The sequence below is a fragment of the Zalophus californianus genome, chromosome Y (assembly GCF_009762305.2).
Source record: "Zalophus californianus isolate mZalCal1 chromosome Y, mZalCal1.pri.v2, whole genome shotgun sequence".
NCBI classification, from domain to species: Eukaryota; Metazoa; Chordata; class Mammalia; order Carnivora; family Otariidae; genus Zalophus; species Zalophus californianus.
Window position 1 is genome coordinate 3,617,326 of NC_045613.1, and position 14,534 is coordinate 3,631,859.

Consider the following 14,534-nt stretch of genomic DNA (forward strand, 5'->3'; position numbering starts at 1 on the left):
TGGGGCATTCATGCTGTTGGCAGAATGCAACACAAGATGCTCCATCTCTGGTGGTGAAGGCGTTCGTGCTGCCTGTCACCTGGGTGCCATGTTCAGCTCCTTGCCGCCTGGCCTTGGCCTTCCAAAGAGTGAGCACTGAGGTCACCGACCCAGCAGACTGCATCCACCTGCCACCCTCTCCACAGTGTTCGCCCAGACTTCCTCTTCAGGGAGGGGCATCTGGATCCCCTTTGCTGTATGCCTCCAGGAAAAGCATATGTTTTCTGTCATCCGGTTTGGTTTAGTTGATCTTATTTGTTCTAAAAAAAGTTTTTTCTTTGCAATGTCCCATCTTTACAGCTAACTGTATTCATGATTTCTTCATTTACCGCGACTCCTTTATTTTTTTAATTTTAATTTCAATTGCAGTTAATTTAATATATCGTGCCATATTACTTGTCTGTGTTTATAATCATTTTTCAGTTTCAAACAAGTACTTTGTCTCTATATAGCTGCTCTATGCTTAATTCCTATAATCTTTTTAATCCAAGCCACCATCTCATGATGTTAAGACAGTTTTAATAACTAAGATTCTATTTCTTGTTTGTGGTTTGCCTTTTTCCCCTTTGTTAACTTGTTTAGTTACATATGGAAAATCCAAAGGAAAACTCCTTCTTTCATGTTTATTTTTATATAATTAAGGGTTTTATGTACATTGTGTATTAATTTTTTTATGTTTTACTAACTACTTCAAGCTTTATAATTGTCTTATTCTCTTTAACAACTGAAATAGAATAAGTTTAGGCGTATATGTTTTTGATAGAACACATGAGCGCTCTGAAGTTTTATGAGGTGTGATTATGTATTTGTCAACTTTTCAATGTGATTTATTTTTTTATATTATCTTATTAACTATTATCACAAGTCATGGTGGAAGGTTTTACATTTTTGAAATTTTAATTGTTAAAATCTTTTTTTTTTACAATGTTAAAAGACTGTCATTTTAATGGATAGAATTGATGCTTTTCTAAGGAATAACTGCAGAGAAGTTAGGGTCTTAATTCAACTGTTTTGTTTTAATTGGAAGTTCTGATCTCTTTTTTTTTTTTATCACAGTGTGACCAGATTGGTACTGGTCATTATAACCACTGGTTTACAATAGACTCTGCATTACAAGAATCATTAATGATGAAAGTGGTAGTGTTGCCTGTTTATGAAGACTAGATGACTTTGGCTTTTCCACCCAAGGCATGAGTGCCTGGTTTAGGGGATGACCTGTTTTGGCTGATGTGGAAAATATCCAGGAATAGTGTGGGCTGACAATGGTAGCAAGTGCCTTTAGACTGGTAAAGCCTATCTGTCTCCAGCTGCCATTTCCAGACACTGGTCTGCACATAACAGCACTGCCAGGAGTCACAGGTTCCTGTGAAGGCAATGGTAGAATTTTGATTAAAGCCACTGTCTTAAATTCTTACTTATTATTAGACTTTGTTAGTTGGAAAAGAGAAAAACTATTCAGAAAATAAAGAGGTCTCAAATAGCTAGCAGCCAATCAATATAATTACCAAATAGATTCTTCTCATAGGAAACTACTGATAATGCCATTGACCGTTAGTCCATAAAGATGGCATTTATAAAGGCAAATTAAGGTTTCAGATATGATGAAATTTAGAAGCCATGTATTAGAATATACAGAATTATATGAAATTCCTAATTTCTATGGACACCACCAAAACAGCATTTCAGTGTGGATAGTTAAGAATAACAAGTGTCAGATAAACCAGAGATTAATAGCATACATTTTTGAGGAAGTTTGTTCTGTAAGTAATTTTGTTTATTCCCACTGAACAAAAACCCAATTTCTTATATTTATAACTTACTAATTGCATGGTCTACATTTTTATATGTAGAAAAATTTATAGTTTCTATGAATTAGAATTAAAAAAGGAACAGGAACTGTTTACCACATTCGTATCAGAGCCTTTCTCCTGAGTAATGAAGCAGATAATAGAACTGCCAATGTCAGGGTGGAGGTGGGCACAGCCTGAAGCTCCCATCACCTGCATCTGTAACATTTCTGGATTCTCATCTGTTTCTCCTAGAAAAACAGGTATAAAATAAGAAGTCCAAGAGATATAGCCTGCATTGTAACACTAACTAATGAGATGATATCATCATCACTTTAAATTATCTCTAAGTTTTAATGCCAAAAAACTTCATTTATTTTGTTATCACCTTCTTACTGCACATATTTATCCATTCTAATAATTTTCTTCACTTTTTAAATGCCATTCCAAATAATTTGCAATTTTATTTTCATTTGTAAAATATATTTCAAGTCATATCTAACTTCATTTTCTTAAGTATAAGTAAAAACAATGACCTATGTTTTTCATTATTATAAAGTTAGCACATTTAGGAAGCAGTCCATGTCTACTTTATTTACTAAACTTGACTGTACACAGAAAGACCTACCTTGTATCATTTTGCACATTTGAAATCTTATGTAGTCATTATCAAAACTATCATTTTATAAAACCAAAACAAATCCCAGAGAATATCTCTTATTTTGATCAAAACCCAGACACTGAAAATAGAAGAATCACAGGATGATGGAATCCCTGGTTACACAGCCACATTTTCTTTTTACATTTCGGATCATGTTGTTAATCTAGTATTTACTAATGATTTCTTAGGGTCTCCTTGGATAGTAAGTAGCATGCAATTATAAAACTCCTGAAACCCTTGACTAAATTTTTTCACTGTTAATATAAGTCGATAGTTAAATACAAATTTTTCATGTTCCCATTAAAAATTAGTTGAGTTATGAAAAAAAATTAAAATTAATAATGGAGACAATATTGGCTAGAATTCTTACCTGAATTTTAACATCAAACAAATGGATCCCCCATCTCACATATTTTAGAACCACTGTCCTAATAAGCAAATTAACTACTGACCTGGTTTGAGAACTCTTGGCCCAGAAAGCCAGCATTCTGAGCTACTGAGGTTCTTCAGATGTCCCAATGGTGCTAAGAGCTGAATGGGAGTCTGGACCTCTTGAAGGAGCAGCAGTGCTAGATCATTTCTTGCTGCCCCACTCACCAACCGAAATCTCTCATGCAGTAGAATGTTAGACACCTTAATAACTCTCAGAGGTGCTCCAGGGTGCTTCAGGCCTAGTATTACAGCAGTGTCTTCAGGATTCCTAAGTGTGTAGTTAGAGACTAATTAGAATATATTCACTAGGATATATGAGGCCTTAACAGCCATCAGTATTAGGCTTTGTAATGTATTCCATTAGCTATGATGTATAAAGTTCCTACTTTACCTGTAGGGAAATCAGAACACTATGAAAACTCAAAATTCATACACAGTGGAACTAGGGAGGTATTCACTAAAGGAAATATCAATCAAACACGCTGAGGCAAATTTCTTGCCTAGCCTGATGCAAAGATTCTATAGAGATAAGAGATACTGTTCAGGCATAATATGAAGTGAATTAATTCAAAGAAGACTTCAACAAACTAATTTGAAAATACTTTAGCACAGTGTATTATATGAAGCAGGATGCAAACTTACATGTTCCTGACACAGTGGGCAGCAGTGAGAACCCAAGAGCTGCTAACAAGGGAACCACTGCAAATTTGACTGCCACAGCTGATGATCATGGCTTGCCAAGGCATGGCATATCGTAGAGAAATTCGATCTGCTAAAGCTGAGAATAAAAGTAAATTCAGTAGAATCGTCATCTGTAGCCCATCTTTAAAGTTTTTCATCCTTCCTATCCCTTCTAAACTTATCACGGTTACTAAAATTGACTTGCAAACACACAGTCTGTATTGTTACATATATGCTATTTCCCTAAAAGGAATAATTGCCTTATTGTTATGTTTCCAGATCAATCATTTCTTTATGGTCCAGTTTAATTACCTTTCATTTGTCAAACTATTGGGAACTATTATAGGTCTCTTCCCAAGGGGAATTCTTTTTCAGCTGTTAGTTTGCTTAGTTAGGAGTCATTAATATAGTAAGCAATAAAAAAAGAAGCAAAATTTTATTTGACCATTTATTGGAGAAATAAATTTAAAAATTTAAGTGGAACAGAAGGAACTGAGCTTAATTACTTTTTAAATATTCAGTGACACTTAGGAGGGGATGATGGTGGTATAGCAGGAAGACACTATAGTCACCCCATGCAATGAACACAACTATATAACCATCAAATTATCTGAAATGCAACATAATTTGATCTGAAGACTGAGAGAACAAATTATACAGCTAAAGAGACAGAAGCAGCCATATCAAAGAAGGCAGGAAGTGTGGAGATGTTGTTTGGGAGAGAAATGGCTCATGGCCACTGCAGTGGGTAGGGAGCAATGATGTAGAAGAAGGGTGACAGACAGACTAGCACACATAGCAGTGCACAAGGATAACAAACCCCATAGGAATTAGCTTGGAAAGTGAAAGGGGCTGAATTTTGTAGTTTTAAAGGTCAGTAGGCTTGGCTCTGGGAGAGCCCAGAGGCCTTGAGGCTGCTCCTAGAGAAAAGACAGGTAAACAGCCTGGGAACATACAGTGTGGAAACAGCAATCTGAAGAGCACCTGGGCCACACAGCAGAGAGGCTTCAGTTCAGAGAATGTCCCAGAGGCAGTGTTCATAGACAGACCATCTCCAGGAACAAAGGATCTAGAAAGTACCATTTATGTCCCCTGCCCCTCAGAATAAACACAGGGCCACCTGCGGTAACCAGTGCAGCATGGTTGCTTGCTACACAACTTTTTTACACCATGTTCCACCCCTTTGTGCTCTGGCAAGACTGCCCTTCTCAGTCAAATTTGCCTCAGTCTCAGTGTGGTGGATTTTTCACCAGGGTGGCCTTCCCATAAGCCTAGTACAAACTCCTGCCTATGTCACATCTCCCAACCTGAGAGTTTTGTGAAGCCTTGCGTCCAGAGGCAGTGGTAACACATCTCATTTCACAAGCAGTCCAGAACACACCTAGTTAAAACCAACCACATTCAGGCCAGAGTTTAAACACTACCCAGAGCAGGTGAAGAGAGCCACTGTAAAAGACTGGCTGAAATGATAAAGTGGCCAGAATGAAACAAAAGAACAAAGGCAGCACACACTGGAAGCATGCCTGGAAGTGGCAGCATTTGGGGAACAGTAACACGATACAGCAGGTCACTACAGGACCTCTTCTTCCTAAGACCATTACTGTCCGAAGAGGAATTGTAGCTAACCTCCCTAACACAGAGAAATAGGCATGGAGACTTAGACAAAATAAAAAGATGGAGAAATCTGTCTTAAATGAAAGACCAAGATAAGGCCAAGGCCAGATGTCTAAGCAAAACTGCTATAAGTGGCATGCTTGATAGAGGATTCAAAATAATGGTCATAAGGATACTCACTGGATTGAGAAAAGACTGGAAGGCATCAGTGAGACTACTAACACAAAAAATAACATAGGAGATAAAGGGCTTAATAAATGAAATGAGAAACATTCTTGATGGCATGAAGAATAGAAGAAATGAGGAACAAATTAATGATCTAGGAGACAGAATAATGGAAAGTAATCAAGCTGAACAAAAGAGAGAAGAGAGAAGTACACAAAATGAGAATAAACTCAGTGACTCCATCAAATGTAATAACATTCATTTTATAGGAGCCAAGAAGTAGAGAGAAAAGGGGGCACAGAAATTATTTAAAGAGATAGTAACTGAAACTCCCCTAATCTGGAGAAGGAAACATATCCAGATCCAAGAAGCACAGAAACCCCTCCACAAAATCAACAAAAGTAGACCCACACCAAGATATACTGTAATTAAACTAGCAAAATACAGTGACAAGACAAAATTTTGAAAGCAGCAAAACAAAAGAAGACAGTTTTATACAAGGAAAATGCATAAGGATAAGAGTGGATTTTCAGCAGGAAGGAGTGGCATGATATTTTCAAAGTGCTAAATGCGGAAAATCTGCAGCCAAGAATACTCTATCTAGCAAGGCTATCCTTCAGAACAGAAGGAAAGATAGTTTTCCAGGCAAAAGACAACTAAAGAATTTGGTGACCAGTAAACCAGTTCTGCAAGAAATGGGGACTCTTTGAGTGGAAACAGGAGACCAAACGTTACAGTATAAAGGTAGGAAACATAAAAGCAGTAAAAATTAACACTTCTATAAAATGTCATGCAAGGAACTCAGAAAATAAAAGGATTTAAAATATGACAGCATACGGGGACTGGGTGGCTCATTTGGTTAAGCCCCTTGATTTTGGTCTGGTTTATGATCTCAGGGTTTTGAGTTTGAGCCCAAGTCCAGCTCCATGTTGGGCATAGAGTCTGTTTAAGATTCTCTCTCTCCCTTTCCCCCATCCCTCCCCTCCCTTCTTGCTCATGCTTTCTCAAAAAATAAACAAATAGATAAATAAATAGATAAATATCAGCAGATATTAAAATGAGAGGCGGAAAGGAGTAAAGAATGGTTTCAAGCTTAAATGACCATAAACTTAATATAGACTGCTACATGTAGAAGATATTATATACAAACCTAATGGTAACTACAAATCAAAGACACTAATAAATATGCAAAGAATAAAGAAAAAATAACCAGGTATATCACTAAAGAAAATCAGCAAACCATTAAAGAAAGACAAGAATATATCAAAGAAAATCTTCATAAACAACCACAAAGCAAATACATTGATATGTATTTATCAATAATTATGTTGAATGTAAATGGAGTGAATATTCCAATCAGAAGACAAAGAGTGACACAATGGATGTGTCCATCGATGGGGAAGACCCATCTGTATGCTGTCTATAATAGAATCATTTGAGACCTAAAGACACCTGCAGATTGAAATGAGGGGATGGAAAAACATTTATCATGCAAATGGCTATAAAAAGAAAGCCGGAGTGGCAATACTTTTATTGTACAAACTAGACTTTAGATTTTTTAAAAAATTTTTATTTGACAGAGAGAGAGAGAGAGAGAGAGAGCACAAGCAGGGGGAGTGGCAGGCAGAGGCAGAGGGAGAAGCAGGCTCCCCATGGAGGAGCAGGAGCCCAATGTGTGACTCCATCCCAGGATCCCGGATCCCAGGATCATGACCTGAGCCGAAGGCAGTCGCCAAACCAACTGAGCCACCCAGGCACCCCAAACTGGACTTTAAAACAAAGACTATTAACAAAAGACAAAGAAGGCCACTATATAATCATAAAGGGGACAATCCAACAAGAAGATCTAAAACTTGTAAATATTTATACACCCAACATGGGAGAACCCAAATACATAAAGCAGTTAATAACATTAAGGAACTCATTGATAATAATGAAATAATAGTAGTGGACTTTAACACCACACTTACATCAATGGACAGATCATCCAAACAGAAAATCAACAAGGAAACAGGGCTTTAAATGACATAATGGACCAGATAAACTTAACATATATAATCATGACATTCCAACCTAAAAGAGCAAAGGACACATTCTTTTCAAGTGCATTTGGGTCATTCTCCAGAATAGATCACATGTAAGCCCACAAAACAGGCCTCAAGAAATTCAAGATGGAAGTCATACCATGCATCTTTTCTGACCACAATGCTATAAAATGAGAGATCAACCACAAGAAAAAAAAATCTGGAAAGACCACAAATACATGGAAGTTAAACTAAATATAAGTAATGAATGAGTGAACCAGGAAATCAGAGAAGGAATAAAAAAGTACATGGAAATAAATGAAAATGAAAACACAACAGTCCAAAACTGTTGAGTTTCATCAAAAGTGGTCCTAAGAGGGAAGTACATAGCAATACATACCTAGTTCAACCAGCAAGAAAAGTCTCAAATAACCTCACCTTACACCTAAAGGAGCTAGCGAAAGAACAATAAACAAAGCCTAAAACCAGGAGAAGGAAGGAAATTATAAACATGAAAACAGAAATAAATGATATAGAAACTAAAAACAACAGAACAGATCAATGAAACCAAGAGCTGGTTCTCTGAAAAATACTAATAAAATTGATAAGCCTCCAGGCAGATTTATCAAGAAGCAAAGAGGAAGGACTAAAATAAATAAAATTACAAATGAGAGAGAAATAACAACCAACACCACAAAAATACAAACAGATATACAGATAATTATAAGAAAATATGAGAAACTATATGCCAACAAACTGGACAACTTGGAAGCAATTGGTAAATTCCTAGAAAAAGGAATAGAAAATTTGAAAAGATTGATTACCAACCTATAAATTGAATCAGTAATAATAATGATAAAAAAAACTCCCAACAAACAAAAGTCCAGGATGAGATGGCTCCCCAGATGAATTCTACCAAACATTCAGAGTTAATACCTATTCTCAAACTATTCCTAAATACAGAAAAGGAAGGATCACTTCCAAATCCATTCTATGAGGAGAGAATTACTCTAAAATCAAAACCAGAGAAACGCTCCACTAAAAAAGACAATAGGCCAATATCTGATGAACACGGATGGAAAAATTCCTGAGAAAATACTAGCAAATCAAATAGAACAATACATTAAATAAATCATTCACCCACTCAAATCGGATTTATTTCTGAGTGGTAGGTGGTTCAATTATCACAAATCAATGTGATATACCATCAATAAAAGGATAAAACCATATGATTATTTCAAGAGACACAGAAAAAGCATTTGACAAAGTACAAATATCCATTCATGATAAAGATCCTCACCAAGGTAGATTTAGAAGGAACATACTGCAACATAATAAAGGCCATATATGAAAACCCCAGACACCATCAACCACAATGGCAAAAAACAGAGCTCTTTCCCTATTTAGGAAAAAAAAAATGATGTCCACTCTCACCACTGTTATTAATCATAGTATTAGAAGTCCTAGCCTCGGCAATCAGATAAGCACTAGAATCAAAGGCATCCAGTCAGCAAGAAAGAAGCAAAACTTTCACTACCTGCAGATGACGTGACACTATATACAGAAAACTGACATGACTCCAACAAAAATTCAGGTAGAACTGATAAAGTCAAGTCTCAGGATACAAAGTAAATGTGCAGAAATCTGTTACATTTCTATACACCAATTAATGAGCAGCAAAAAGAGAAATTAAGAAAACAATCCCATTTAGAATTTTACCAAAAGCAATAAGATATCTAGGAATAAATGTAACCAGAGGTTTGAAATACCTGTACTCTGAACTGTAAAACACGATGAAAGAATTTGTAGAGCACACAAAAATGATGAACATCCCACAGTCATGCACTGGAAGAAAAATTACTTGAAAATGTCTCTAACCCACAGCAATCTACAAATTTAATGTAATCCTATCAAAACACCACCAGGGTTTTTCATAGAGCTAGAACAATCCAAAAATTTGTTTGGAACCACAGAAGAACTTTGTTTTTAAATTATTTTACGTATATATTTTTATTATTATGTTCAGTTAGCGAACATATACAGAAGAACTTTAATTGTCAAAGCAATGTTGAAAAAGAGAAGTTAAGCTGGAAGCAGTACATCTAGTCTTCAAGTTATATTACAAAGCTGTAGTGATCAATACAGTATGGTACTGGTACAGAATATACAGATACATAACACACAAAAATAGATCAATGAAACAGAATAGAAAATCCAGAAATAAACACACAATTTTGTGGTCAACTAATCTTTGACAAAGCAGAAAAGAATATCCAATGGGAAAAAGACAGTCTCTTCAACAAATGGTGTTGGGAAAACTGGACAGCCACATGCAGAAGAATGAAACTGGACCACTTTCTTACAGCATACACAAAAATAAACTCAAAATGGATTAAATGTGAAAGCTGAAACCATTAAAATCCTAGAAGAGAGCACCTATAGTAACTTCTCTTGACATCAGCCACAGCAACTTCTTACTAGACACATCTCCTGAGGCAAAGGAAACAAAAGCAAAATTTAACTATTGGGACTTCATCAGGATAAAAAGCTTCTGTACAGAAAAGGAAACAATCAACAAAACTAAAGGCAGCCTGCAGAATGGGGAAAGATATTTGTAAACAATATATCTGATAAAAGGCTAGTATCGAAAATATAAAAAGCATTTGTTAAACTCAACACCCAAAAGCCAAAAACCCAGTTAGGAAATGGTCAGAAGATATGAACAGATATTTCTGCAAAGAAGACATCCAAATGGCCAACAGACACATGAAAAGATGCTCAACATCACTCATCAGCAAGGAACTACAAATCAAAACCACCATGAGTTATCACCCCACACTAGTCAGAATGGCTAAAATTAAAAAAAAAAAGAAGAAACAACAGATGTTGGCAAGGATGCAGAGAGGAACCCTCTTGCACTGTTGGTGGGAATGAAAACTGGTGCAGCCACTCTGGAGAACAGTATGGAGGTTCCTCAAGACATTAAAAGTAAAACTGCCCTAAGACCCAGCATTTGCAGTACCAGGTATTGACCCTCAGAATAAACAATACTGATTCAGAGGGGTACATGCTCCCTGATGTTTATAGTAGCAATGTCCACAATAGCCAAGATATGGAAGCAGCCCATCGACAGATGAATGGATAAAGAAATGTGGTACATATATACATTGGAATATTACTCAGCCATCAGAAAGGAATGAAATCTTGCCATTTGCAATGACAAGGATGGAACTAGAAGGTATTATTCTAAGCAAAATATGTCATTCAGAGAAAGACAAATACCATATAATTCACTCACATTTGAAATTTAAAAAAAACTAAAAAAAAAAAGAGATGAGCAAAGGGGAAAAAAAGAGAGGCAAACCAAGAAACAGACTGTTAATTCTAGAGAACAAACTGATGGTTACCAAGGGGAACTCGGTGGAGGATGGGTGAAACAGGTGATGGGAATGAAGCAATGCACTTGTTGTGATGAGCACATGGTGTTGTATGGAAGTGCAGAATCGCTATATTGTACACCTGAAAGTCATATTACCATGTATGCTAACTGGAATTTAAATAACAACTTTAAAAAATTAAACCTTAGTGTGATGTGCAGTTGTTACTTTAAATATGATTTTCAGGTTTGCCACTTAGGAAAGTGAAGTTTAGAGTTTGTCATAAAACTTTTGAGTTGAAGTAATACATATATAAATTGAAATATGGTAGAGATAAGAAGATAAGAAGTTCTTTGCTCAGATATTTCAAAGTCCTCATCACTTTGACAATTAACACAGTGTAATTCCCTGGATAGTCTAGATTCTGTCTTCACCTATTCTCTTCCCTTATTCTTTTTATACATCTTATCTCTACCATTATTTCAATTTATATATGTATTAACTACTATTAGTCAACTCAAAACTTTTGTGACAAACTCTAAACTTCACTTTCCTAAGTGCAAACCTGAAAATCATAAAGTAACAACTACACATCAGAGTACGGTTTAATATTTTTAAGTTGTTATTTAAATTCCAGTTAACATACATGATAATAGTATTTCCAGTTGTACGGTATAGAGATTCTACACTTCCATACAACACCATGTGCTCATCACAAGTGCTTTAGAGGGTAGGAATTGGGGGGATGGGTTATTAATACCCTGGTGATGGGTATTAAGGAGAGCATAATGAAAGGAGCACTGGTTGTTATACGCCAACAATGAATCATGGAACACTACATCAAAAACTAATGATGTGATGTATGGTGAGTAACATAACATAATAAAATAATTTTTTAAGAAAAAACTTAAAAAAAAGCATCCATTACTATGGATATGACAGTATGAACATGATAAATAGGATTAATTAGGTGAAAATATAATATGAAGTAATATGATTGTGTTAGAAATAAATTTCTAAGGAAAGAAAAGTGAGGTTGTCACTGATGATAGTATGACAGATTTCATAATAGTAAGGAAAAGAAAGATGGTCACAATGTAACAGATTTCAGTAGAGCATATTAGAGAAATTTTTATATATATTTCTACCAAGAAAGTATATTCTCAACTTAAAAATCTGACATTACTTTTGTTAAGATTCTGTGGTAGTAAAGAAGTTCTTGTTAGAAGAATAAAAAGTTTGAGTGTCTATGCTAACCTTGTTCCCTCTTTCTATTCTGATAATGTGATTAAACTATTCTGGTTCTATGGGTATCACAGTAATTAAGAAAATTATTATAATCATGTCACCTGTATCAGAAAGAAATATGGCAGTTATATAATACACCAAGGATGAAATACCTTTGGAAGTCCTAAGGTTAATGATTCCTATTATTTGGTATTAAAAACTCATGCATTTCTCTGGAAAAAACTCTCCCCCTCCTTTTCTATTTCCATTATCATTTTCTCTTCATTTCTTTTCATACCTCCCTGACTACCATTTTCCTGGGCCTTACACTGAGGCTGTGGCAGAGAGATGAACTCTGGCGGAACAGAAGCAGGAGTGGCAGTAAAAGCTGAGTTGTTTGTAAAGGTAGAGACTGAAAGGGAGATGGAAGCAGAGGTAGTCATGGCCCCTTGCTGGGACCCTGGTGCATGGCTGGGCCGTGTGACTCCCTGAAGCCAAAAAAGGAAAGGTCTCCCTTGGCTGAAGACGTAGGGCTTTGTGCAATGTTCATCGAAGTGACTCAAAATTCCCACCTGCACCCATGTGTTCTTTTGTTGTAGATGGCATACCAGAGGTGCCCCTAAGTCACCCTGCAAGAAACAAAGAGCAAAATGTCCATGTACACTTTAAAGGAGGCTAGGAAGTAACTTCTGGTTTTGAAGAAGTAACTTTTGCTTTCCACACCCCTCAACTGTATCACCTTACAGCCAGTCTCGCCAAGAGCTTGCTTGGCTTCCACACAGAAAGTGAACTCATTCAGCTTGGGCCAAAACTGGGCACATGTGCTGACTTGCAGTATTTTTAGATGCCTTTTCTGCAGAATTCCAGGACTTCCTAGTGGAAAAGGGAGAACAGAGAGGATTTTAGGTTTACCCTAGTTAGAGGGAGAAATATGGCTGAAGGAAAAGATAATCACAAACCTTCTATTACATGAAAGGATACTACTCCTTCTTTTCAAATATATCATACTTATGCTCATGTAAATATGCTGCATTACTCACCTCTCATGAGGGACCCACTGGGTAGCCAGCAGTCATACAGCTGTATATTTTTCTCTTGCTCCAGGTTCTCCTCTAGACAGATAGGAAGCACCAAGGGTTGAAAATGTAGGGGCTGTTTCAGGAAGATCAGCCCAGGACCCAAAGTTCCCTTGGGACCTAGGTAGGGCATGGCACGGGGAATGCCTACAGTTTGAGCTTGAGCAGGCTCCTGAAGATCAGTAAGCCCCACTTGGACCAGGGCTAATGCTTCTGAGTTCTTTCTGGGAGGGAAATTTATCAAGCATTTTATTATTACATATTTCAATGTGGAAAAGAACTCTAGAGTTAACATGAATAACATAAAGTCCAGGTGAGCATGAAAGTACTACTATTCCCTTCACTACTTCTGTCTTATTAGGAACACTGTGTTTAGACACCTTCAGAAATGAGGAGGTAAGTTTTACAATGGAAACCATTTCTTTGTGGAAAATTCCTAACTTAAATTATTAGGCATCCTAATTTTTATCTTTTAACACTTAGTGAAATACACCAAAAACTAATGATGTACAGTATGGGGACTAATATAACATAATAAGAAACACTTTGTGAAATACATTTTGAAAGTTAGGAGTTGAAATATTGTATAGGAATAATGTAAATAACTTTGGACAGTTATTCCCTTTCTGGGGGCTTTGTTTTCCTTGTGTGTCCAAAGACTTACTTCACTATGCTAAAAGAAGAAATAAATCTATGCTCAAAAGGATATTTTTCAAAGAGTTATAATTCTTCTACAGATCCATATATTTAAGAGATAACATGGTTGAAGTCAGAAAATAGAAAACTGTGAACCGTACTACTTAAACTTCCCATCATTTTGTTATAGGTAAAATTATACAAAAATAGGGCATCTTTTTACAGTTCTATTGATTTGGATCCTGAAATTATCTCTGAAAAACAGGTAAAGCACCCATTTATGGATACTTGAGATATGACAAGATAAAAGAAGAGATGCTTTCTCTTTAGTTAAGAAAATGTATCAGATGTGACTACTGCAGGAAGATACACAAAATTTGATTTCTGTAACAAAGAATATGTACCGTCTTTAAAGAATCTTGAAATGACATACTCAGACTGACATGAAATTTGCACATCTAGCTGAGGTAAGGATCCACTGTTCATTCAGTACAGAGCCAGCACAGAAATGGGAGAAAGAGAGTTGCACGGAAACCATCCAAGGAAATTCACCCACGTCTGCCTCCCAGCAGTTGGGACAGTGGGGCACAAGGCCAGGTCGTAATCCACACTCTGCAGAAGGAATCCATATTTTCAATAGGTGAAGGAAGTATTATTACCTCCTTTACCTGAACAGTTTGATTTCCTATTTTTTACTTTATCAAAGCGCTTGTAAATTTCCAACTTTAGGAAAGTGCTTGGAAATATAAATTTTAACCCTATATAGTTGGGTATGGGAACAGAGATTGTCTGAATACACCTCTCTGAAAATAACA

The 14,534-nt window shown here is 36.2% G+C and overlaps 1 protein-coding gene across 3 annotated transcripts; it reads right to left on the minus strand.

Annotated features, from left to right (window-relative positions):
- Positions 1 to 1,076: 1,076 nt before the first annotated feature.
- On the minus strand, positions 1,077 to 14,320 carry LOC118356613 (polyserase-2-like). 3 transcript variants are annotated; one of them, XM_035725884.1, is made up of 8 exons: positions 14,163 to 14,320; positions 13,048 to 13,119; positions 12,747 to 12,880; positions 12,306 to 12,636; positions 3,562 to 3,697; positions 2,940 to 3,187; positions 1,944 to 2,077; positions 1,077 to 1,402 (listed from the first exon to the last, which is right to left on the minus strand). In XM_035725884.1, exons 2-8 carry the CDS (start codon positions 13,052 to 13,054, stop codon positions 1,133 to 1,135), a joined length of 1,260 nt encoding a protein of 419 aa, XP_035581777.1. In that variant the 5' UTR covers positions 13,055 to 13,119; positions 14,163 to 14,320; the 3' UTR covers positions 1,077 to 1,132. The 3 variants fall into 3 exon arrangements, with proteins under 3 accessions (XP_035581777.1, XP_035581776.1, XP_035581775.1); XM_035725883.1 differs by lacking the exon at positions 14,163 to 14,320 and having other exon boundaries at positions 12,306 to 12,495; positions 12,580 to 12,636; positions 13,048 to 13,301; XM_035725882.1 differs by lacking the exon at positions 14,163 to 14,320 and having other exon boundaries at positions 13,048 to 13,301.
- Between the last annotated feature and the right edge of the window lie 214 nt (positions 14,321 to 14,534).

Bases quoted from the DNA above. Each gene is read 5' to 3' on its own strand.
- LOC118356613 (XM_035725882.1), bottom strand. From the start codon at position 13,216: ATGCCCTACCTAGGTCCCAAGGGAACTTTGGGTCCTGGGCTGATCTTC. The intron at 12,637-12,746 runs GTGATACAGTTG...TGTTTCTTGCAG, and splicing joins TTGGCGAGACTGGCTGTAAG to GGTGACTTAGGGGCACCTCT. The intron at 2,078-2,939 runs GTCAGTAGTTAA...CTGTTTTTCTAG, and splicing joins GCCAAGAGTTCTCAAACCAG to GAGAAACAGATGAGAATCCA.